This window comes from Pelobates fuscus, chromosome 13 (genome assembly GCF_036172605.1).
Source record: "Pelobates fuscus isolate aPelFus1 chromosome 13, aPelFus1.pri, whole genome shotgun sequence".
Taxonomy (NCBI): Eukaryota; Metazoa; Chordata; class Amphibia; order Anura; family Pelobatidae; genus Pelobates; species Pelobates fuscus.
Genome location: NC_086329.1, coordinates 66,975,383 through 67,001,583, shown reverse-complemented (window position 1 = coordinate 67,001,583; position 26,201 = coordinate 66,975,383). Strand labels below are relative to the sequence as shown.

Below are 26,201 nucleotides of genomic sequence, written 5' to 3'. Positions count from 1 at the left end.
TGGCTTTTGGGAATATTTATCAACCAGGAGGGATGATGTGAGCTGGTGTGTTCTATTTCAGTATTACAGTCTGTAGTTTTGAAAAATGTTTTGGTTTTTAATTTTCCAATGTTTCAGTTCCTATAGTTAGAATCTTCATAGATGGATTTGATGGGCCTATGTCTCATTTTTGGGGATTATAGCAGTTTGACTGTTCAAATAACCCCACAAAGGGCTTCTATTTGATAAAGCAGACACCCCAAGGTATCTTATATGGCGTATATTGTGCCTTAATTTGTCTCTATTTGTTCGGTAATTTATGTCAATGTTTGTGGTGAGGGGGAAAAGATTGCATTTTTAAATACATGTTGAGTATTTTTTACACTTGATATGTGCCACTGTCATAAAATCCCCCAAATCATGATCAAGTACATCATGGCTCGACAAATCCCAGGCGCCAGATCGCCACGGCGACTAGAAATTTCGCCCTGGCGTCTGGGATTTGCCAGCTCTCTAGTAAGTGTGGGAGGGGGCTTTTTTTCGCAGGTACATGGAGGCTGACGTCCGCCATGGGGTACATGGAGACAGCCGCCCGCGGGTGAATTATGGGCGGCGCGCGAGGGTGCAGTACTCTGCCTGTAGCTTCTCTCTGCTCCCTCGTGCTCTAATGATGTCGGGGGACGGAAAATTTCATCATTCCGGCCCCGGCATCATTACAGAGCGCGAGGGAGCAGAGAACAGCTACAGGCAGAGTACTGCTCCCTCCCATACAGTAAGCGTGAGCCCCACTGGACCCCAGGGAAGACCCACTCAGCTCTCCCAAAGGTAGGGAGGCTGAGTGGGTTTCAATTAAAACATAAATGTGTGTGTGTGTAAGCCTGTGTGAGTCTGTCAAGAGTGTGTGTTTGTGAGAGCCTGTCAGACTGTGTGTGTGTTTGTGAGAGAGCCTGTCAGACTGTGTGTGTGTTTGTGAGAGAGCCTGTCAGACTGTGTGTGTGTTTGTGAGAGAGCCTGTCAGACTGTGTGTGTGTGTTTGTGAGAGAGCCTGTCAGACTGTGTGTGTGTGTTTGTGAGAGAGCTTGTCAGACTGTGTGTGTGTGTGTTTGTGAGAGAGCTTGTCAGACTGTGTGTGTGTTTGTGAGAGAGCTTGTCAGACGGTGTGTGTGTGTTTGTGAGAGAGCCTGTCGGTGTCTGTGTGTGTGTGTTTGTGAGAGAGCTTGTCAGACGGTGTGTGTGTGTTTGTGAGAGAGCCTGTCAGACTGTTTGTGAGAGAGCCTGTCACTGTGTTTGTGAGAGAGCCTGTCGGTGTCTGTGTGTGTGTTTGTGAGAGAGAGCCTGTCGGTGTCTGAGTGTGTGTTTGTGAGAGAGAGCCTGTCAGTGTCTGTGTGTTTGTGAGAGAGAGCCTGTCAGTGTGTGCGTGCGCGTTTAGGTACCTGCCCCCTCCGATCGCATGAGGAAGGTGTTTTTTACTCACCTTTCTTCCCATTTTCCCACGCCGTGCCAGTTTCGACATGGCTGAGATGATCAGTCTTTATGATCTCAGCTAAGGCAATGCTTTCCCTTAGGAAAGCATTGGGAGGATTTTGTGCATGCGCAGCAAATGTACCTATCCGCATCTCCTCATAGAGATGCATTACATTAAACAATCTCTATGAGGAATATTCAGCGCCTCCATGCAGAGCTTGGAGACACTGAACCTGGGTGCTGCACGTGGTGCAGCTGTGACTCAGGACTCTCAAGTGACCGTCTGAGTGACTGTCATTAGAGGTGTTGGTAAGCAGCGATGTAAACTCTGCCTTTTCGAAGAAAATGCAGTGTTTACACTGAAACACCTGCAGGGACAGACTATAGACACCAGAACAACTACATCAAGCTGTAGTGGTTCTGGTGACTATTGTGTACCTTTAAGAATTGCACTTTCTCGTTGAAAATGACTGGCTCCTAACTTTTTTAGCTGACTCCCATATTCCAAACAAATTTGTCAAGCCCTGAGGTACATCTTCTGTGTAAAACAATATGCCCAATGTATGACCTAGACATTATTTAGTGAAGTTGCAGTGCTGTAAAAGAGACGTGACAAGTTCAGGTTTTTAAGTGTGAATTTTCATGGTGGGTTTTGATGCGTAAAGTCCCACTTTAGAGCACTTTAGCAGGCTCCAACTACACCATGAAGACATCCCATGGTATTTCAAAAGACCTATTTTAAACCTTGGCGTGGGATAATTTTTCCGCTAGCGTGTACCAAGTGTAGTGGTAATAAGCATTTTATCTGCTTTTTTGACACACGTAGTTAGTTTGCACAGTATATTTTGCAAACATATACTCCATTTTGGAGTAGCTTAACTTGTTTGTTATTCAAACTACCCCACAAACGCATACTATTTTTTAAAGAATACTCCCTGGGGTATTTCAAAAGGCATATTTTGAACCTTCACGTGGGATCGTTTTTTCGCTAGTTTGTTCCAGGTGTAGTGGTAATGCATATATATTTTTTTATTTTTAAATAATTTTTACACTTAAAATATTTTTATAATTTTATTTTACTGTTCACCTCTAACTAGCAGTAAGCAGCACTAACAGTTCCTCAATTTCCCATAACTCCCACCCACGCCAGCTAGCAAAATATATAATTTTAAAATATTTAAATTAATGAAATAAATTGACTTCACACTGAGCCTTTAAGATCAGGGAGGCTGACCAGGAGTCCCTGCAGCACAGCCTATCAGAACAATCACAGCTGGGCAATCGGGTGATCCCGGTCAGCCTTGAACACAGAGTTAGACCGGACGAGCGTTAACCCCACGATCGCTGAGATCTGGGGTTAACTTTAGTAAATTACGTAAATTTTCCGTCATTCGTTCTTAATGGTAGGACCAGCATGACAGAAAATATCCGTCTAGTGTCGGGAAGGGGCTAAGCACATTTATACTGTTGTAGGTAGGTTCTATCACAGTATCCATATAACCCCTACGTATATACATCAATTAGGGAGCTACATAAACTATATGCAGAGGGAAATCAATCTCTCCTGTGAAGAGCTGGGGTGGAGACAGAGAGACTGTGAGTCAATAAGACTGCTGAAACTATATGGGAACAAAAAGGTATTTTTTACATAGTTACATAGCTGAAAAGAGACTTGCGTCCATCAAGTTCAGCCTTCCTCACATATGTTTCTGCTGTTGATCCAAAAGAAGGCAAAAAACCCAGTCTGAAGCATTCAAATTTTGCCACAAACTAGGAAAAACATTTTCAAACCTTCATTTCTATTTGTTAAACTATTGGACGGCCTAGCTGCCCAGTAGCATAGAAAGGGTATTCTATGTTGGTCTCCAGTGTGGAGTAGGATTTATTTTTGGTTTTCATGTTTTGCTGTGGCTCAGTTGGGGCATGCTTGCTAAATAAAGCTTTCCTCATATTGGAAGAAAGAATGGTTTCTGCTATTTATGACCCAAGACCCGGCCAGCCTGCTAGTGTATGTGTATGCAAATGTATGTATGTGTATGTATATGTGTGTGTGTGTGTGTGTGTGTGTGTGTGTATATATATATATATATATATATATATATATATATATATATATATATATATATATATATATTCTTATAGTATATTTAGGGATCGGGGGGGAGGGGTTAGTGTTAAGGTGAGTAGGCATTTGGGATATATATTGAGGTTGTATCCAACATGCTTTTTATAAAACTACAATCTGATGACTATCATAGGGAAGGGAAAAATATAATTACATTTGCCAGCATTTACCATAAAGTATTTGATTCTCAGTTAAAGCTTTAAACCAGGAGGGCCCAAAAGGTAAATGCCCATATGTCGTCTAACTACAATTCCCATCATGATGTACATGCCTTTAGTATGACAAAGCATCATGGAAACTGTAGTTTTAAAACCTCTGGGGATCTAACCTTTTAGGCACCCCATCTTTAAGCTACCTGGCATATGAGACCACATTCTGTATGCCCTCTTATCTCTTTTGTTTTGAGATTTATGCTCTCCATAAGTCATGTAATTTACTTTTTTTTTTTTTTTTTTTTTTGCAGCTGTGTTCTTCTGACCACTGATGTTGCCGCCAGGGGTCTGGACATCCCAAATGTGCAACATGTTCTACATTATCAGGTAATGAAGATCTGAGGTTCATCATGTTCTCTAACATCCGGTTTAACCACCCACATTTGAGTAATTCGGATAAGGATGTAAGGTTTGAGTAAGAGACTAGATTTAAGTGTGAGAATGCCCTTTTGCCTTTTTCCGATTTGTTTCTTCTTCTCTTCCTCTTTAACCCCTTAAGGACACATGACATGTCTGACATGTCATGATTCCCTTTTATTCCAGAAGTTTGGTCCTTAAGGGGTTAAGAACCTGTTCCTCATCCTCAATGTATTTCTCCTTAACACCTAAGAAAAATATGGACTACTTTGCCTTATATAATTTTCCTTTGCTTGGCAATCTTGATGAATTGTGGGGCTTAAAGGGACATGCATCACTTCACACTTTTTTTTAAACCCGCAAGCAAACATTTTTAACAAATATAACAAACTAAAGCAAGATTATTATTTTTTTTTTTTTTTTTAAGTATGTAATAAACTTTTAGGGTGGCTGAAGAAACTCCATTTTACCCACCCATCTCAGTTTTAGACCAGTCTACTAATGACAGAAACAGGGCATTGTGTGCAGCAACAAATGCCTTCTCTCTGCACTGACTAACACAGCAGGAGAGAGAAACCCGACACTGCTGCCTGCTCTGCATGATGACTCTAATCAGGCTCTGTCCCTGGTCAGGATGTTGCAAGGTGGAAAGATCGTGATACTATGTCATAATGTGTAAATCTGTCAGGCATGCCCAATTCACTTCTCCACAATTCTTTGGCTTGGGTACTGATTGGTTAGTTCAGTGTCCCTTCCGTAGTGTGTTTGGAAAGCATACGAAAGAATAGGCAGGTAAATATGAGGGGGAAAAAAACATTTTTAAGATGGAGGATTTAAAGCTATTGAATTAGTTTTTTTTTTTTCCAAAGGGATGCATATGCGTTTAAAGCAAGCTTCACTTCCTTTGTCAAGCTAATAGAGTAAGTGGAACTTGCCTTAAGCTTCACTCTTTGTCAAGATTGTCTAGTAAAGGAAAAATGCATACTACAATGTAGTTCCTACTTTGTCATCTTTCAATGAGAAATCAACCAGCAATGAAGAAAATGGTTCTGAAAGATGAAGAGAAGAGAAAACAATAGGAGGAAGGTAAGTTTGATGTGACAGAACCACTTTAAATAATTTGCCAACCCATTACCACAGTGGAAAGACTGCCCCAAAGCAATCAAATAATCTAGTTTGGGCAATGGTTCTTCTGTTCCTGGTCCTCAATGTATGCATTAACCCTTTAAGACCGGAGGGCGTACTATTGCTGGCTGGAAATAAAATAATGTTAAAACAGTGTAAACAAAAAAAAAAAAAAAAAAAATATATATATATATATATATATATATATATATATCCTTAGATTATATGTATATATCTATATATATATATATATATATATATATATATATATATATATCTATTATCTATATAGGGAGAGAGAGAGATAGATATGATCTAAGTGTGTGTGTGTGTGTGTATATATATATATATATATATATATATATATATATATATATATATATATATATACACACACACACATACACTGTCTAGGTGTATTTAACTATTAATATATATTAATATCAAATGACACGTAGACTGATACTGATTAAATATATATAATTATTGTTTTATATATATATTTATATATAATATAAAAAGTATGTAAATACGTTAAAAAATAAAATTTAAAAAATAATTAAAAATAAATAATTAAAAAATATATAGATGTGTGTTATTTCGTTCTAACTGTATTGTGATAATATATATATATATATATATATATATATATATCAAAATACACGTGGAACAAAATAATATATATATACGTATATATCACTATATATATACCTATATATAACTAAAAATATTTCAAAAAAATTATATATATATATATTCTACACATATATTTATGTAATATTTTTACATAATTAGGTATCTTAATTAATTACAATTAGCGGGACCTGCCTGACAACCCATGCCAAAAGTATAGGGAATTTAATTTGCTAACACTATATTTAACCCTATAACTTTCCAAGACACCCTAAAACCTGTACATGGGGGGTACTGTTTTACTCGGGAGACTTCGCTGAACACAAATATTAGTGTTTCAAAACAGTAAAATGTATTACAACAATATCATCGCCGGTAAAAGTGAAGTTTTTTGCTTTTTTCACGCACAAACAGCACTTACACGGACGATATTATTGCTGTGATACTTTTTACTGTTTTGAAACACAAATATTTGTGTTCAGCGAAGTCTCCCGAGTACAACAGTACACCTCATGTACAGATTTTATGGTGTTTTCAAAAGTTACTGCGTCAAATATAAGGTTTGTGTTTCATTTTTTTTCACATTAAAATTCGCCAGACTGTTTACGTTGCCTTTGTTACCCTATGGTAGCCCAAGAATTAAAATTACTCCTATGATGGCATCCCATTTGCAATAGTAGACAACCCAAGGTATTGCAAATGGGATATGTCTAGTCTTTTTTAGTAGCCACTTAGTCACAAACACTGGCCAAAATTTGCGTTTTTTGCATTTTTCACACACAAACAAATACGAACGCTAACTTTGCCCAGTGTTTGTGACCAAATGGCTACTAAAAAAGACTGGACATAACCCATTTGCAACACCTTGGGTTGTCTACTATTGCAAATGGTATGCCATTATGGGTGTAAATTTAATTCCTGGGCTACTATACAGTCCCAAAGGCAACGTAACCAATCTGGCGAATTTCAATTTCAAATGTAACGTGCTATATTTGACCCTGTAACTTCCCAAAACACCATAAAACCTGTACATAGGGGGAACTGTTTTACACGTGAGACTTTGCTGAATACAAATATGTGTATTTTATTGAGTAAAAGCAAACAGTATTATGACATTGACAGTTAAAATGTCATGTAGAACTTAAAAAAATTACAACATTTCTTATTGTCTCCCATTTTTGTTCATATTAAATTATGTTTCATAGCTAAATATTTGATATTAAATGAAAGCCCTGTTTCCCCTGAATAAAATGATATATAATAAGGGGGGGTGCATTTAATATGAAAGAGGTGAATTACGGTTGGACAGACTTATAGCGCAAATGACAGGTTTTGTTTATGTTTTGTTTTGTTCACAACGTGTACATTTGGCTCAGTCCTTAAGGAGTTAATTATTGCTAACAGACCACTGTCAATGTTTTTTTTTTATCAATTCATGCCAGTTTGCTCTCCCCTAAAACATACACCCCAACATTGGGAAGTATGAAATCAGGACAGGAGTGGGCAGACATGTGTCATGAGCTGCCAAGTGTGGATTATACTCAGATCTCATCTCATTCACTTCCTCTTCTCCCTTGCACCCCCATCCTTTCTTTTCTAGTTCCCAAACCTTAATTTTCTAGTAAATACACAGCACTATTCCTGTACAGGTGTTGTGATCTAAATACAGAATACAGATCAAGAGCTCCATTTACAAGGGTTATGACCTCTGAATCCTGTGACATTTACTGATTGTTATATATTCTTATATGCTCTCTGATTTTCTTTGTGAGAGCCCACAATTTTTTTTAAAAACACTTCTTTTTATTTAACCCCTTAAGGACTGAGCCAAATGTACAAGTTGTGAGCAAAACAAAATGTAAACAAACCACAGAATTTTACTATATGTCTGTTCAACAATAATTTACCTCTTTCATACGAAGTGCACCCACACTTATTATATATAATTTTGTTCAGGGCAAACAGAGCATTCATTTCATATCAAACATTCATATATGGAACTCCGTTTTATATGAATAAAATAAAAAAAAATGAAATTAAGAAATTTTGTTATTTTTCAATTTCTGCATGGCAGTTTAACTGTTAATGTCAGAATACTGTTTTTTTGGTTTTCCTGCAATAAAATAATAAAATATACATATTTGTATTCAGAAATGTCTCACAAGTAAAACAGTACCCCCCATTGTATAGGTTTTATGGGGTTTTCAAATGTTACAGGGTCAAATATACGGCTTGTCCATTTTTTTTTTTTTTTTTTTTCCTACATAGCAATTTGGCCGATTTTGGTTTGCTGGGCCTAGGTTGCCTTTGAGACCGTATGGCAGCCCAGAAATGAAAATTACCCCCATCATGGCATACCATTTGAAAAGGAAGACATCCCAGGGTATTCAAAATGGGGTATGCCCAGTCTTTTGTAGTAGCCACTTGGGCACAAACCCTAGCCAAAGTTAGTGGTTTTTTTTTGCATTTTTCACATAAAAACTGTACTTTCACTGATATTATTGTTAGTATATAGTTTAGTGCCCTGAAACACTCCTAGTTCTGTTCAGTGATGTCTCACAAGCGTCACGGTACCCATATGTATAGGTTTTATGGGGTTTTGGAAAGTTACAGGGTCATCTATATGGCTTATCCATTTATGCTTTTTAACATTGAAATTTGGCAAAGTTATTTCCTGGGTCTATCTCGCCTTTGAGAGAGCATGACAGCCTGGGTAATAACATTTCCACTATAATGGCATACCATTTTCAAAAGTAGACAACCCAGAGTATAACAAATGGTGCATTGCAAGATGTTTGGTCTAAATTCTTTTTCAGAAATGAAGGGCCCACATAGTGGTTATAGTTTTATTTGTGCTTTTTCACACACATAATTTTCACAGGACATTTCATATTCCTGATATGAGTTATTGCAACAAAGCCTCACTATTTTTATTTAACATTGTCTTCTGAATATAACAGTACCCCCATGTACCAGATTTTCTGTTTTTGGGGGGAAGTTATGGGGACAAAAATATTAGATGCCCTTTCAGCTAGTAAGTTTGTTAAAGTGATTTTCTGGGCCTATGTGGCTTTACAGAGAGCATGGCAGCCTGGGTAATAACATTTCCACCATTATGGCATACCATTTTCAAAAGTAGGCAACCCAGAGTATAACAAATGGCATAATTTGAGATGTTTGGTCTAGCCATTTTAACAGAAATGCTGGGCCCATGTAGCGATTTCTACTTTGATTTTTGTCTTTTTAATCAGATAAATAGCATTTTGACTGGAAATGTCATAATCCTGATATTGGTTAGTGCAATAGAGATTTGGTATTTTGATTTAACACTGTCTTATGAATATAACCGTACCCACATGTACCATGTTTCCAGGTTTTTATTATATCACAGGAATCTGACAGTACCCACACACACTTTGATCTGGAGGCAGAGATATATTTGATCTCACATAGAGAGTTACTGTATTAAAAGTTTGATAAGTTAAAAAAAAACTATTTTATTTTAACCCTTTCAGTGCTAATCGCAGCATTAACTCCGTGATTAGTTTTTTATTGGGAAGTCACATTTCAAGTACTACAAATGTAGTATTTTGAGTTGTTTGGTGTAGCCACTTTAGAATGGCTAGTGTAAACAGGGACAGGCCAAGGTCAGGGGAATCCAGAAGTCAGAGTAGTCAGTAAAACAAGCCAATGGGTCGGTACAGGGAGCTAACAAAGCTTAGTCAGGTCAAGCCGAGGTCAGAAATCCAGGGAAATCAAGCAAACAAACTGCCAAAGTCCCATACAGAGTGATTCAGAAGTTCAGCTCTGTATGGTAGACTTTGAAACAGTCTGTTATGCAGAGGGCAGGTTGGGCAATAACAACTGGAGTCCCTTCGGACTCCTTTCTTGTAGCAAACACAGCACATTTTTGGGGGAGCTTTTTTGCTGGTGGTTGGTGGGATTCGGGAAGGGAAGTGTTTGCCACAAAGTCTTTGGAGATCTAATGATTCCAAAGTGGGATTGGGGGGGATGGGTAAATAACATACGGGACAAAAGGCTTAGCGTGAATTCGATGAAAGGGCAGGGCTTACCTATGACCACTTTTTTTTTTTTTTAATAGAGAACCTAGGCATTGAAAATTGCATTCTGGCTCACGTGGATTGCAATTTTCTTGTACCATGTCCTAGTTTTTCAGTTCACCAGAAAGGCCTGTATGCAGCCAAGTCTACTTCCCCCATAAACTTGGTGTAGTCTACAATGCACTTCGGCTTTTGCTCAGTACTACCTCTTTTTTTCCCAGATGCTCAGTACTACCTCTCACAGACACTGGCACTGTACTTTCGTCGTGTATCTTTCCTATCTCTGAAGCGAAGGGCAAGCAACTCATCCTGGCGGAGAGCTAAAGAGGAACTTCTACTGCTTCTGCCTCTTGCCAGGGCTTTGGGGAAACCCCTGCGATTCTTCCTCACTGTGCCACAGGCTAGCATTTCAAAGCAATATCAATTTTTGAATAATTGTATACTGGTATAATAATTGTCAACCCATAGCCTTATTTAACAAGGTTAAACATTAGATCCCAAACAATCTTGCCACTTGTACCCACATAATCAGGGCATCCTGGTGTGTGCTTAGTTGGAATAGATTGCTTAAATAGCAGTCGAACTTTAAATTTCATTAGGGACTTGTCAATTGAAATATCTTTATCGGGGGATATAATTTTCAGAAAATTTGTCTGACAGGAGTTGGATAAAGGGCCTAATTTTATAGAGCCTGTCAAACAGTGGGTTGTTTCTAGGGGGGGGGCAGTGAGTTATCATTAAAATGAGGGAATCGCAGCAGTTGCAGGTAGCGATCTCTCTGCATAACCTCAGGGAAAAGAGGGGTAGCCAGGATGCATTGCTTGCTCCAGTAGGACCTGATACTGGGCTTTTTAACAATACCCATCATTGGGGTTAAAGTCCAAAACCGCTTCATCTCTGCGACATCCATGGGTCTCCACATAATCCTGCGACTATGATGGGATCCCGGATGTGCAGAGAGATACTGCATGGCAAACAAATTTATTTGCTGAGCCATGAGCTCAAATACATTGTCCGACATAAAGAGCTCAAAAAAACTAATTGGCTTGCAGTCGTCCACTTTTGTTGGGGATATTTTCAGCTTTACACGGGGACCCGCTTTGGTTGATGGTTGTTTGCCAACTCTTACAGAGCTCTGGAAATTGGAAATGAAAAGCAGAGACGTGTTCCATATCCAACTCAACCAATTTAATGACACCGTTATTTTTATACATACTTTATCAAAGCAGGATGGGAGGGAGAAAAAGCTGAGCATATGGGCGGGACAATTACGTAGATTGTTATTCACAAGTTATAAGCAGCTGTTTCTTGTTATATTCTATGTTTTATAACTCACGTATATTTGATTAAAAAAACAAACAGATGTTTACAAATACCAAAATCTTGGACAATTAACAATAACATTTCGCAATCCGTATTATTCCCGTAAATGATATTAAGAAAAATTCTTCCGGGAATGTATACGAACAAATTAACCATTATATGAACACCTAGGATAGATCGTAAAATGCATATTCATATCCTACAACAGTGATGCCAGGTGTAACAGTGACGGCGGTATTTCTGGGGCCATCATGTTTGGAGGCACCCAGTCTCCGTCTGGCATTGGGCATTCTGAGCGTCCTCTTGTGAGTGGTGGTGGAGCACCATCACTTGAGGTCTCACTCAGAGGCTCAATGTCAGAGGCAGTGATAGTGTCACTGTCTTGCAGAGTGTCACTATCACTGCCTGCCAGAATGGCATACACCGCCTCAGCTGGGGACATACGCCATTCTAGGGGGACAAATTAATTTATATACTAAAAGGGTAATTAATTATCTACCTGCCTAACATCCACTACCCACCCTCAAAAAATAATATAAATGTACTGATCACAGTATAGGCAGTTGCAATCAGTACTGAAAGGGTTATTTTTATTTTTTGATATATAAAAAAATGTGTCTGATCAGATAGCCCTCTGATCACAGTAATCACTGATACAGTACTGTACAGTATAGTGATTACGGCAGCGGGGAAAGGGTTAAGGGAGATTTGGGTTGCTACACAAAGGGTAAAAAAAAATTAGAAATAAAAATTAAACATAGTACGAAAGTACTAAATATGCCCTAATCAGGCTGATGACAGTAATATGCTGTGATCAGCACTGAAATGGTTAAATAAAAAAAAACCTTTTATAAAGTATTAAAACTTTCTTCTTCACAGGAGCTGCAATCAACGATCTCTCTGCCTCTCTCTCTCAGATCAAAGTGAGGTGAGGAGAGGGGCAGAGGCAATGTGTCAGCCAGTGATTTCAGATCATTGGCTGACACTAACAGTGATCACAGTGACTGGCTGTCACTGTGATTACCTCCTGCAGATTGCGGTAATTGGCCACAGGGGGAGTGCCTGGGTGGGCAGCCATGCCCCCCACTGCGATCTGCAGGGGGATCATGGCTGCAGTTACATGTGTCAGCCAATAGGCTGACACATAGTAACACTGATGGCAGTTACAGGCTTTCACTGTGATCAGATCGCAATGACAGCCTGTCACGGCAGTCTGACTGTGCAGATCGCGGTCACTGACCGCAGGGGGACTGCCTGGGTGGCCAGGCATGCCCCCCCGACCGCGATCTGCATCGGGGTAATGGCGCCGGCCACGTTGGCGGCAAGAACGGCTAGGACGTTCTATGCCGCCCTGCGGCATTTAGAGCCAGCTCCTTAAGGACAGTATAGAGCATTGGTAGGTGAAGTAGGTAGGTGAAGTATAGGAGCGATCAATCTATGGCTGTGGTTGTGAAGCTTCACAATCGGTGTCTGAAGATTCATAATCTGACGTGAGAGAATTATCAGAGTTCATCATAACTCTGCGTGTGAAGTGTTTAGAAACCTTCCCTGTATATTAGTCATTGGAATCACAGGCAAATTTCTTATGTTTTATGATCTTTGTTGACATTTATCCAAATTCTGTTTCAGTTCAATTTGACTGAAGAAGGGATCAGATTGATGTTGATTCACCATATCCAATTCCTCATCCAATCTTACATTCACAGTCAGTCGTTTTTGAGTATATGTACATCTTACATACCTGTACCACAGCTTCCTAGTAACTAGGTTACATAGTTATAGCTATTCATTTACAACTTGCTACTACAGTCTTCCTTACTGTTCTATAATGTGCAGGTTCCAAGGACATCTGAAACCTATGTGCACAGGAGTGGCAGAACAGCACGTGCATCCAGTGATGGCCTCAGTTTGCTGCTGATTGGACCAGATGACGTCCTCAACTTTAAAAAGATATGCAGGACTTTGGATAAGAATGAGGATCTCCCTGTTTTTCCAGTGCAAGCAAAAATCATGAACGGAATAAAGGTATATTTTGTACTTTAAATGCAGGACAGTATATCTTTCATATGTTCCCATGGATTAGTTTCCTTTATTTGATATGGTGCTTTGTTTAGGTAGCGTTAAAACTACAATTTTTTTTATTTTACATATATATGACCGAGAAGACACTGTAAAGCTATTTAATGGAAAATACTGCTTATGTATAAGGGCATACAAATTTACACCTTAAAGTGTATCATAGGTTTGTATTTTCCTAATAATCTGGCTTGGCCTATGTTACACACTACTTCTGTTAAAGGGACACTATAGTCACCTGAACAACTTTAGCTTAATGAAGCAGTTTTTGTGTATAGAACATGCCCCTGCAGCCTCACTGCACAATCATCTGCCATTTAGGAGTTAAATCCCTTTGTTTATGAACCCTAGTCACACCTCCCTGCATGTGACTTGCACAGCCTTCCATAAACACTTCCTGTAAAGAGAGCCCTATTTAGGCTTTCTTTATTGCAAGTTCTGTTTTATTAAAATGTTCCTATCTCCTGCTATGTTAATAGCTTGCTAGACCCTGCAAGAGCCTCCTGTATGTGATTAAAGTTCAATTTAGAGATTGAGATAGATCAGATCGCAGTGACAGGCTGTCACTATAATCAGGCTGAGTAGATTGCGGTCACAGACTGCAAGGGGATTGCCTGGGGGCCCAGGCATGTCCCCCAACCGTGATCTGCTGCAGGGGAATGCTGCGGTTACATGTGTCAGCCGATTTAAAAATCGGCTGACACATGGTGAATACCGATCGCAGTGATAGTCTGTCTCTGCGTTCGGGGGCTGCAGACAGCGGTCACTGGGCACAGGGGGATGCCTGGGGGGCCAGGCATGCCCCCCGACCGTGATCTGCATCGGGCTCATGGCGCCGACCACGTGGGCATGCAAGAACTGCTAGGACGTTCTATGCCACCTGCTGGCATTTAAAGCCAGCCCCTTAAGGACGGCATAGAACGCCCGCCGTCCTTAAAGGGTTAAAGAGCGTGCTGCAGTTACCAAGTGTCAGGAGAGGGATTTCCTAAATTTGGAGACTGGGAGAGCCGAGCAGTTAAGCAACATATCTGTCGGGTGCCAATTCACACCTTCATCTGCCACCTCAATCATATGTGCGTAGGTTCTCTGCCAGTACAGACAATCCTCGAGTACTCCCAGAAAAAGTGAAGGGGAGAACCTGGCCCACATCTGCATCGCCAGCAGGTATCAGGACTATCCGGGAAAAATCCCAAAAAGAAAGCTATAAGTAGAGCTCTGAAAATACCTGAACAGATGAATATATCAGCAGCAATAGTTTACAAAAATCTGCAAATATACAATACAATCATGTGCAGATGGTACTTCTAACAAGAAATGAATAAAAGTATGTACATTTTCACACAATTATCTGGCTCTAGTGTGAAGCGCCTTGGGATCTTTCGGGGGGATCCATTGCCCTCTTTAGTTTCCTTCTGGTGTCCTCCACATCCAATTAGGTATATAGGAATGGACAGGATGACTCCAATGGTGAAGGTAAATAAATTTATTGAATAAAACAGGAATCCAAAATAAAATGATCAATTGATCAGTGATCAGTTAAAACTTTTGCATAAAGTCCAAAACGCGTTTCGCCATTAACTGGCTTCCTCAGTTGGTGTATGATCTGTGCTGCGTCCTTCCCTTCTCTTATACAGCCCTAATTGTAAGATTGCCGGCATCTGTAAACCTGGAAGTAGGCCCTGTAGAACGCATGCCGACTCAGTTGGAACGCAAGTCCGTACGTCAGTCATATAATCCTGCTGTATCTTCCTTTCCCTATGGAACGCACGCAGACTGCGTTCCACCTCTTAGTCAGTTTGCTAGATCGACTCATTTCTCCCTCATTAAAAACGAGGAAATAGATATATTAAAATGACATCCTCAGATGAGAGACTTGACATATAATTTAACATAAAACAACAGGCTCATATTTTCACATATAAAATATAATTGAAATTACATCCTTAAATGAGAGACTTAGGATATACCGTAAATGAATATAAAACCACAGGATTATATTCTCTTTTAAAAGCATACAAATTGTTTAAAGAGCTCTGAGTGCCGTCTCTTATTGGGGGAATCTGCAACAAGGGATTGCTATGCTTGTTATACTCCCTTGCTAAATCATTGTTAAGCTCTTGTAAGAGCTTGTTCTGTTTTGCTCTCTATGGTGTCTACTGCAGTGCTTGGAGTCCTCAGGAAGCGCTAGGAGCATCCTTCAACGGAGGTACCCATTGGGGGTGCCAGGTGATCCGTTACACCAATCTCTTCCTTATTCATGCAATTGTGGAATTTTCCACTTACCCAAAAAGTGTTTATAAAAAATTGGAGGGAAAAAGATACACTAATGGAAAAAAAATGTATACATTTAAATTGCTATAAAGGTATATCCTTAATCAAGAACCTGTCTTCAAAACATATATGATGGTTTAAAATAATGATGATAAAAATGACGTCAACTATAACATTTTGATGTGAAAAAAATGCAATATAAGTATACAATGTAAAATTAAGATAAAAAAATGGCATAATTCAAAATCTAAATGTAATCCGTGAGGTGCTAAAGTATCAAAATTGAAGATAAACGTCATCTCCTCAATTCCAATTTTTCTCGTGAAATCTCCGCCCCTCCAATTTTTTCTAACCAATTTTATTGCACAAAACGTGATTGTGGATTTTGATTGTGGCAGCGTTTAAAATGGTGGGATACACTGTGTTTCTACGCCTTTTTCATATCCCTAACATGTTCGGAGATTCTAACAGTGAACATCTAATTGTTCTCCCTTTGTACATCATATTGCATGGACATTTTAACAAGTAAATTACATTTTTGGAGAAACACGTAAGCTGATCTCTTATTAAGAAATCTTTCTTTGTCATTTCATTTGCATTCTTTATATTTCTTTTTTTACTATTTGTTTCCCTACATGCTAAGCACGACCCACACCCATAAAAGCCTTTACTTGAGAAAATTACTATTTACATTTCAGGAATTTTTTAGGTTATTTACTTGGATGTTTTTAATAATCTTGCATCCCCTGTGCACGATTTTGGGTTTAGATGGTAATGTTTTTTTGTTTTTTTTTAATTTTTTGTCTATACTCTTTTGAAGATCTTCCTCTTTATAGCCTTTCTCCAAGAACTGTTCTTTGATTATCTGCGTTTGTCTTATGAAGTCTTTCTCTTGTGTACAATTTCTTTTTAGCCTCAAGAACTGGCTTTTGGGTGCATTCGTGAGCCACAGGGTATGATGGCAGCTTGTAAGATCTTTATACCCAATACAATCCACCTCTTTAAAATAATTTCTTGTATGAATTTCGCCATCTTCTATAAAAATTGTTAAATCTAAAAAATGTATTTCTTTCTTGCTCTGGGTGGATGTGAGGTTTATACCCCAATCGTTACAGTTTAAAAAACTTAAAAAATCTATAAGACTCGATTCGTCTCCTTTCCAAATAAAAAATATATCATCAATGAAACGCCGATAGGTGACCAAGCCTGCATATAGATGGCTGTGCAGAATAAACTTCTCTTCCCAGTACGCCATAAATAAGTTGGCGTAACTGGGTGCGAACTCGTTATTCCATTGATTTGCATATAAAAATTGTCCTTACACCAAAAAAAGTTGTTGGTGAGGATTAGAAATATACCTTTTTTAATAAAATCTATTTCTTCCTGTTTAAAATGTGATTTCTCTAAAAAATATTGCACTGCCTCTATCCCCTTGTTGTGTGGGATAATACTATAAAGGGAGCTTACATCACACGTAACCAATATATAATTTTCTTCCCATTTTATATGACCAAGGATTTGTAAGATGTGTATGGTATCCTTAAGTTGTATTCGGGGCCATCTCAGTATAGTATGAAATAGCTAGTGAGTATACTTATCATAATAATTTAAAGTCGGTAGAGGTGTGCCGAAATGGACTTGTGTGATAGGCCTGTAAATAAGAGGGCCCACCTTAAATAGTATTTAAATAGAGGGAGAGGAGGGTGGGCCAAATGAGCATCTGGACCAGAAGGTAAATGAGGTAGGAGGGGGAGTCCCTTTTAAAGGGATCTAGACCCTCCCACAACTTCAGGCCCTGCCTTCCAATTTGTATTCAAGGCCATCTCAGTATAGTATGAAATAGCTAGTGAGTATACTTATCATAATAATTAAAAGTCAGTAGAGGTGTACCGAAACAGACGTGTGTGTGGTAGGCCTGTAAATAAGAGGGCAAAAAAGGAATACCCATATAGTGTTATCAAAGATATTTATTAACGAAAACACGAGACATGGAGTTAGCATATTTACAATTACATTTTCACAAACACATGCCTTAATTCTTACAAACTGTCCTTGTAACAGATCCTTCCAACTTAGTCTTTTGTTCGGTTCATGCCTCTGTTCGCCTGATTTCGTGCGAAGTCCGTATGTGAAATATAGGTGGCCGCCATTTCGGGACTTTACACGTGTTCGCGGCCATCTTGTGTACGAACAGCGGTGTTTGCCTGTAACCGCATGGAACTAAAAACGGATACGCAAACAGGCGAACACCGCTGAGTCCTCCAGACCTCCATAAGTTCGCACAGAAACTACCGAACACCCCACCATTCGGTAGTTACACTCAGTCATCTATGGGGATTTCAGCGAACCCCGCGATTCGGATGGATGACAAGATTTTCATACCGTTTTACCGTGCGAACAGAGACCGACCGCAAGGCCAAAACTCATGGAACTATTTTCGGCTAGTTGGTCTGTGCGGTCGGTCAAAACTTTGAAACTCTGTAACTCCCGAACCGTTCATCCAATCGGGCTGATTTTTGGACAGAGTGTTCCCCTAACGAAGATCTCTCAAGCGGTGCCGGATTTAAGGGTGTACCCCCTGTTTTTGGGGTACATCCAGAACTGGGGTAAAATATTGTATGTTCTAATTGTATTATGTGGTTATCTGAGGGGAGGAGACGTGGGGGTGTTACCCTGTGCATAATTGGTTGTTTTTATCCTCCCCCTGGGAGTGTCCTGTGTGTACCCTTTTCTAATAAAAAGCAGGCTGGGTGTCCCAGTCCCCAGTTCATCTTGACCCTTCATAACGTAGCCTCGTCTCGTTCTTGAAAGGGGATTGTTTGGGAAGGTTATTCTGTTCCTGTTGCAGCTGAACCTGATTCTCGCTCTGGATATCGTGGATGGGATTACATCAGCCTACTTCTCCACAGCAGCTTGCAGGGAAAAAGGACGTCTCCAACGGCAGAAACCCTCTCTCTATCTGGGTAGCCGTTACATTGGTGGCAAGCGGTGGGATGGTCCTTTTATCCAAGGAGCAAGTGCTGAATGGAGTCTCAGTATGCCAAGCTGAAAAGACCCACACTAAAGGATTTATTGGAGAATCGTGGTAGGAGTGCCAGCAACAGACCACGGAGGGAGCTGATAGCTGACCTGCTGGAGCTGGACGAGATGGATAGGTCCATGGAGGTAACGGAACCCATGGCACCCATCAGTGAGGACGATGTGATTACGGCAATTGTGCAGCGGAGATTAGCGTTGTATCCAGTCACGTCTACAGAGCTAATAACCCAACTGCTCCGGGAAACAAGGGAAGAGATCCAAACCAAGAGGGATCAAGAAATGGAACTGGTAAGAGCCAGACAGCTCACTACACAGACAGTTCCTACCCCGCTACCCACTACTACAGTAAAGAAAATTCCCTTCAATGCATTTAAAACCTTTGTGGAAAATGAAGAGGAAATTGATGGGTATTTGGCGGACTTTGAAAGACAGTGCTCGCTACATCAAATACCGCCAGGGCAATGGGTCACTATCCTGGCGGGAAAACTATCAGGAAAAGCTAGTGAGGCTTTTCGAGCGCTCACTACAGAGGAGATCACGCAGTACCAAACAGTAAAAGAGGCACTGCTCACCAGGTATGCGGTAACCCCAGAAGCCTACCGTCGCCGCTTCCGGGAGTCCAAAAAGAAAGCTGTGGACTCCCACATGGAATGGGCCAACCGACTACAAAGAGTGGCATCACATTGGGTCCAAGGGTGTAAGGCCAACACCGGAGAGGAGATATTGCAATTGTTCTTAATGGAACATTTCTTCCAAAATTTGGCTGCGGACCTACAAGACTGGGTACGAGACCGGCGCCCCGCTAATTTAAATGAGGCGGCTCGGCTGGCCGATGAATACGCCGAGACAAGGAGAGTAAGCCAGGGTACCCCACGACCAGCTCATAAGGTAGAGCCACGTACCCCAGCCGCTGTCTCACGCCCAGATTTTCGAGCTCCAGTCCCACCAGGACCACCCCGTCCCCAGGGACCTACCAACTACCCCCGAGATTTGTCGAAAGTGACGTGCCATCACTGCGGCAACCTCGGACATATTGCTCGATATTGTCCCCTAAGATCCAATAGCAACAATTGGAGACGCACAACTCCCAACACAGAGGCCCCTGCATCACGACCCTCTGCGGCTCACTGTGTGGAAGCTGAAATGGGCCCTGAGGAATGCCTGGGGATTTTGTATGAAGCAGATCCCATACAAGCTGCTTCGCCAGATAACCGACAGCATCATCGGCAGGAAGTTCGGGTGAATGGACAAACAGCACAAGGCCTAAGAGACACCGGGGCTACCATCACGTTGATCCAAAAACACCTAGTAAAGCCAGAGAACGTGTCTACCCGCACTGTTGCTGTTCGGGTCGCAGGGGGCGCTGTTTTTCGCTTGCCCACTGCCCGAGTACACTTAGACTGGGGAGTCGGATCGGGAAAAACCACAGTTGGCATTATGGACAACTTGCCTGCCGAGGTCGTCTTGGGAAATGACATTGGCCCCTTGACCTCAGCATATTTGCCCACACCTGCTGCCGCTTGTCCCGTAACCACCCGCTCACAGGCCCGTGTCACAGATGACCCTAATACAGGCCGGGAGACCCAGGTAAGCCAAGCACCCACATGTAACCCTACTACAACAAGCAGGCCCATAGCTTGGGACACCCCAGAGGAGTTTGGGAGGGAAACTAGAGAGGACCCCACCCTCCAAAAGTATCGAGAATTAGCAGACAGTAGGGAGGGCAAACAGGAACGTTTTCTATGGGATGGGGACAGGTTGTACAGACTGACGGAAGGGAAAAAGAGAGGCTGTCCCCCTTCGCAGAAGCGCCAACTAGTGGTACCCAGAAAGTACCGGTTGGAGCTTCTCCGAATCGGCCACGACATTCCGTTGGCAGGGCATCTAGGGGGTAACCGTACCACCTTCCGGATCACCCAGACCTTCTTTTGGCCGGGGATCTCAAAGGATGTACGACGTTACTGCAGCACTTGTGACGTATGCCAACGGGTAGGGAAGAGAGGAGATCACCCTAAAGCTCGACTGTTACCTATGCCTGTGATCGAGGAACCATTTAGCAGGGTGGCAGTCGACCTAGTGGGACCCCTACCTAACCCCAGTCCCTCTGGTAAGAAATACATCCTTACCGTAGTGGACTATGCTACTCGCTACCCGGAAGCTGTCGCTCTGACGAATATCCAGGCTGACACTGTCGCCAGTGCTCTAGTCGGGATATTCACCCGAGTGGGATTTCCTCAGGAAATCTTGTCCGATAGAGGGACCCAGTTTACCGCAGACCTAACCCAGCAGCTATGGAAGGTTTGTAGTATTAAACCCCTACTTAGTTCCCCGTACCACCCTCAGACTAACGGTCTCTGTGAACGTTTTAACGGTACCCTAAAGCAATTGCTACGGACCTTTACAGCGGAATACAAAGATTGGGAACGATTCTTGCCGCACCTCCTGTTCGCTTATCGGGAGGTGCCACAGGAATCCACAGGGTTCTCTCCCTTTGAACTGCTCTATGGCCGGAGAGTACGAGGCCCTCTCGACCTCATCCGAGAGCACTGGGAGGGAGAGACAGAACATGAGGGTGTCCCCATCGTGCCATATGTGCTAGAAATGCGGGACCGTATGGAACAGTTAGCCCGGATGGCACGGGACCATCTCCATGCGGCCCAGGGACGGCAAAAACGTTGGTACGATCAGGGCGCCCGCCAGCGAACGTTCCAAGTAGGCCAGAAGGTGCTGGTGCTTAGACCTGTCAAAGGGAATAAACTCCAGACCTCCTGGCAGGGCCCTTACAAAGTGGTAGCACAGGTATGTGACACCACCTATGTAATTGCCAGCAGCAAAGATGAAAGGATTCAGAAGTCCTTTCACGTAAATTTATTAAAAGAATATCAAGAAAGGCCCGAGGATATAGCAGCCATATGTATACCAGCCACTGAAGACCCTGATAGCTTACCCATACCCGACCTTTTAGCTAACTCGGAACCTAAGACCCTGCTCAATACCATACAGCTAGGGGAGCGGTTAACCCCCGCTGAAAAGGGACAGATCCGACAACTGCTGACTGAAAAGAGGTTGACGTTTTCCCAAGAGCCCGGATACACCCCCTTAGCAACTCACTATGTAGAGACCCCAGGTCAAACTCCTCTCCGGCAAACCCCCTATAGGATCCCTGAGGCAGTAAAAGATGAAATGAGGAAGGAAATCCAGGAGATGCTAAGACTAGGAGTGATAGAGCCATCTGACAGCCCGTGGGCCTCACCGGTGGTCCTAGTCCCCAAAAAGGATGGGACTACCCGGTTCTGTGTCGATTATCGACGTCTCAATGACAAAACCCTGACAGACGCATATCCCATGCCCCGAGTAGACGAGCTATTAGATCGTATTGCCAGGGGACGTTATCTGACCACCATCGATTTGTGTAAAGGGTATTGGCAGATTCCCCTGGCCAAGGAGGCCATCCCTAAGTCGGCCTTTGTCACCCCATTTGGCTTGTACCAATTTAAGGTCATGCCATTTGGGATGAAAAACGCCCCGGCTACATTTCAGCGCTTAGTGGACCGCCTCCTTGATGGCTTCCAGGATTTCGCCTGCGCGTACCTGGATGACATTGCGATTTATAGCGAAACCTGGGGAGAGCACTTAAGGCATGTAGAGGCCGTACTGGATCAGATTCGGGCCGCAGGCTTGACTCTGAAACCAGAAAAGTGTAACTTCGGCATGGCAGAAGTCCAGTACCTGGGACATCGAGTGGGATGTGGGAAGCAGCGCCCAGAACCCGCTAAAATTGAAGCTGTAGCTAACTGGCCCACACCCCACACCAAAACTCAAGTATTAGCATTTTTGGGGACCGCAGGATATTATAGGAGGTTTGTCCCTGACTATAGTACCATCGCAAAACCATTAACAGACCTAACCAAAAAGAACTTGCCTAGGATAGTCCTGTGGTCTCCCGCCTGTGAAACAGCCTTTCAGGCCCTAAAGAATGCTCTGATTCATGCACCTGTCCTGTCTGCCCCCGTCCCTAACAAAAGATTTGTCGTTCATACAGATGCATCCATGTATGGACTGGGGGCAGTTCTAAGCCAGGTCGGAGAAGATGGAGGCGAGCACCCTGTCGCGTATCTCAGTAGGAAACTGTTACCTAGAGAAGTGAGCTACGCGGCAGTGGAAAAGGAATGCTTAGCCCTGGTCTGGGCATTAAAGAAACTCACCCCATATTTGTACGGACAGGAATTTACACTAATCACCGACCATAACCCCCTGGTGTGGTTAAACAGAGTAGCTGGAGATAATGGACGCTTGTTGAGATGGAGCCTAGCACTGCAACCCTACAACTTTTCCATTCAATACCGCCCGGGCAGGTTTAACGGGAATGCCGATGGTCTGTCCAGACAAACAGAACTATTACCCTAACAAGGGACCGGACAGCCCCAAGTTGACCCGAAAAGGATCAATCCGGGTCTGCCGGAGTGTTCCACAAAAGGGGAGCAGTGTAACAGATCCTTCCAACTTAGTCTTTTGTTCGGTTCATGCCTCTGTTCGCCTGATTTCGTGCGAAGTCCGTATGTGAAATATAGGTGGCCGCCATTTCGGGACTTTACACGTGTTCGCGGCCATCTTGTGTACGAACAGCGGTGTTTGCCTGTAACCGCATGGAACTAAAAACGGATACGCAAACAGGCGAACACCGCTGAGTCCTCCAGACCTCCATAAGTTCGCACAGAAACTACCGAACACCCCACCATTCGGTAGTTACACTCAGTCATCTATGGGGATTTCAGCGAACCCCGCGATTCGGATGGATGACAAGATTTTCATACCGTTTTACCGTGCGAACAGAGACCGACCGCAAGGCCAAAACTCATGGAACTATTTTCGGCTAGTTGGTCTGTGCGGTCGGTCAAAACTTTGAAACTCTGTAACTCCCGAACCGTTCATCCAATCGGGCTGATTTTTGGACAGAGTGTTCCCCTAACGAAGATCTCTCAAGCGGTGCCGGATTTAAGGGTGTACCCCCTGTTTTTGGGGTACATCCAGAACTGGGGTAAAATATTGTATGTTCTAATTGTATTATGTGGTTATCTGAGGGGAGGAGACGTGGGGGTGTTACCCTGTGCATAATTGGTTGTTTTTATCCTCCCCCTGGGAGTGTCCTGTGTGTACCCTTTTCTAATAAAAAGCAGGCTGGGTGTCCCAGTCCCCAGTTCATCTTGACCCTTCATAACGTAGCCTCGTCTCGTTCTTGAAAGGGGATTGTTTGGGAAGGTTATTCTGTTCCTGTTGCAGCTGAACCTGATTCTCGCTCTGGATATCGTGGATGGGATTACATCAGCCTACTTCTCCACAGCAGCTTGCAGGGAAAAAGGACGTCTCCAACGGCAGAAACCCTCTCTCTATCTGGGTAGCCGTTACAGTCCTATAATAAGGGATGTATGGAACCTTCAATAGAAAAATACAAAACAATAATAGTGCAGTATATCAGGCAAGTAAGAGTAGTTAAAACTTATAAAAGACTAACTCACACTTTGCAGAGCTACTCAGAGCTCTGCCGTATAGCGCCTAGACGGTACAATCCCCGTCTCAGGATGTCAAGTGATGGTGCAGTGCGGGGTCCAATCCTCCACAGTAGTATATGGAAAAAATAGAGATAGGATCCAATAGTATAGTATGTATTACAAACAGTGTTGGTAAAAAAAGGAAAAATATCCTACTTACAGATTTCAGAGCAAATATCTTGCTCTAGTATGTACAGCATACGGTGGTATAATCCCCACCAACGGATATATGTCAGGATTCAGGAAAATCAGGAACAGCAAATAAAGTAGTAAAAACTGTAACTTTATTTAAATATAAAATATGTCTATAATAGAACAAATTGATATAAAATCAACTACTTAACACATTTCGCCCAGTCTAGGGCTTCTTCAGAAGTATCAAGTCCAAGTGTGGGTAAAATCCGCTTATATAGGTGTCCCTGATTGATGAAATTTAGTCCTGGTGTGATTTTGCTTCCTACTTCCGGGTCGCGCACGTCGCCCGGAAGTGACGTCATCGCATCTTTCCGTGGCATGCTGGGACATGTAGTCTCCCGCCGTTTGTGTTGTATGCAACACGGAAGTGACGTTGGTATAGCTCCTAGTGCCTTATGGGGCATGTAGTTCGTATTGTCCTCTTTCCCATAGGCACAATTTCGTCACCCGGAAGTGACGTATCGCAATACATAGTAACATGGGAATTGTAGTTCGGCAAATTGACGATATAGGATACAGTATATACAAAGGGGAAAAAATAATAAATAGAAAATAAAGATAAATAAGTAAGCATGATAATATATCAAAACACCTATGGCATATATTAAAAAGGTAACCAACTCCTGCATTCCATACCAGCGATTCCGCATGGAAAATATCCTTTCACTCACTCATATTCTTCAAAAGGGAGGTTACATGGCGAAAATAGATCCCAAGGACGCCTATTTTCATGTGTCAATGGCTGCAATCTCAAGAGGGTTTCACAGGTTTGCAAATCAGGCAAACAAAAACTTCTCCATTTCCAGTTCAGGGCACTTTCATTTGGCCTATCTTCAGCTCCTCGTATTTTCACGAAGATCCTTCTACCTTTAACAGCCACACTGAGAATAAAGGCATTGCATTCGTCCATTACTTAGACAATTGGCTGCTGAAGGCAGAATCAATGGAACAGCTGGAATGGAATCTTCTGCTTACCACTCAGTTTTTGCAGGCTCATGGTTGGATTATAAATTCCAAAAAATCGGAGTTGTTTCCCACCAGACGGATACTGTTTCTAGGCCTGCTGGTGGATTCAGTGGCTCAAAAAATCTTCTTGCCAAGAAAGAAACTAAGAAGAATAAAATAAGAGATTTGTTTTCTTCATAAAAAAACGATGTTCAGTCAGACAAGCAATGAGCTGCTTAGGCCTCCTTACATCCACCTTTTTTGCGTTTTTACAGTGGTGCTTATCAAAATGATATTGAACGATACAAAATAACAATTAAGTACCGCACTCATATGCATCATCGTATGCATGAAAAATAACAAGAGAGACTCTATTGGATATGCAAAAAAAGTGAAATTGATTTATTATACACTAGTTATCTAAATTCATTTATCTACAACATATGTACACTATTGCATTCTGATGATCTCCTTCATAATGTACTAGTTCATCAAAATTGGTAAATCACTTATCCATTGGTCACTAAATGGTATGGTATGGTACACAAATAGAAAATAAATAATAAACTCCTTGATGATTCATCTATTGTGCAAATGCTATGTTCTGCTTTAATCAATATATAATATGTATTGTATTAGATATCATATTCTTGCTAAGTTGCCCAGAGGTTTATTAAGGAAATATTTCATTGTCTGGTTGTTTATTTAATCAATGCCTGCCATACATATATAATATATATGCATACAGCTCTGTTGGTTGAGTATAAGGGTCAGTAATTCATATATGTACAGCAATGCTTTGGATTTTAAAGTAATGCCTGAAGCTGAAGCTTATAAAAGGTAATAA

The 26,201-nt window shown here is 41.7% G+C and overlaps 1 protein-coding gene across 1 annotated transcript in view; it reads left to right on the top strand.

Annotated features, from left to right (window-relative positions):
* DDX24 (DEAD-box helicase 24) overlaps positions 1–26,201 on the top strand; it is a 90,405-nt gene that overhangs the window by 43,252 nt on the left and 20,952 nt on the right. The window contains 2 exon segments of the mRNA XM_063440256.1: positions 4,032–4,107; positions 13,116–13,304. Of these exon segments, the coding sequence (XP_063296326.1) occupies positions 4,032–4,107; positions 13,116–13,304 (265 nt within the window).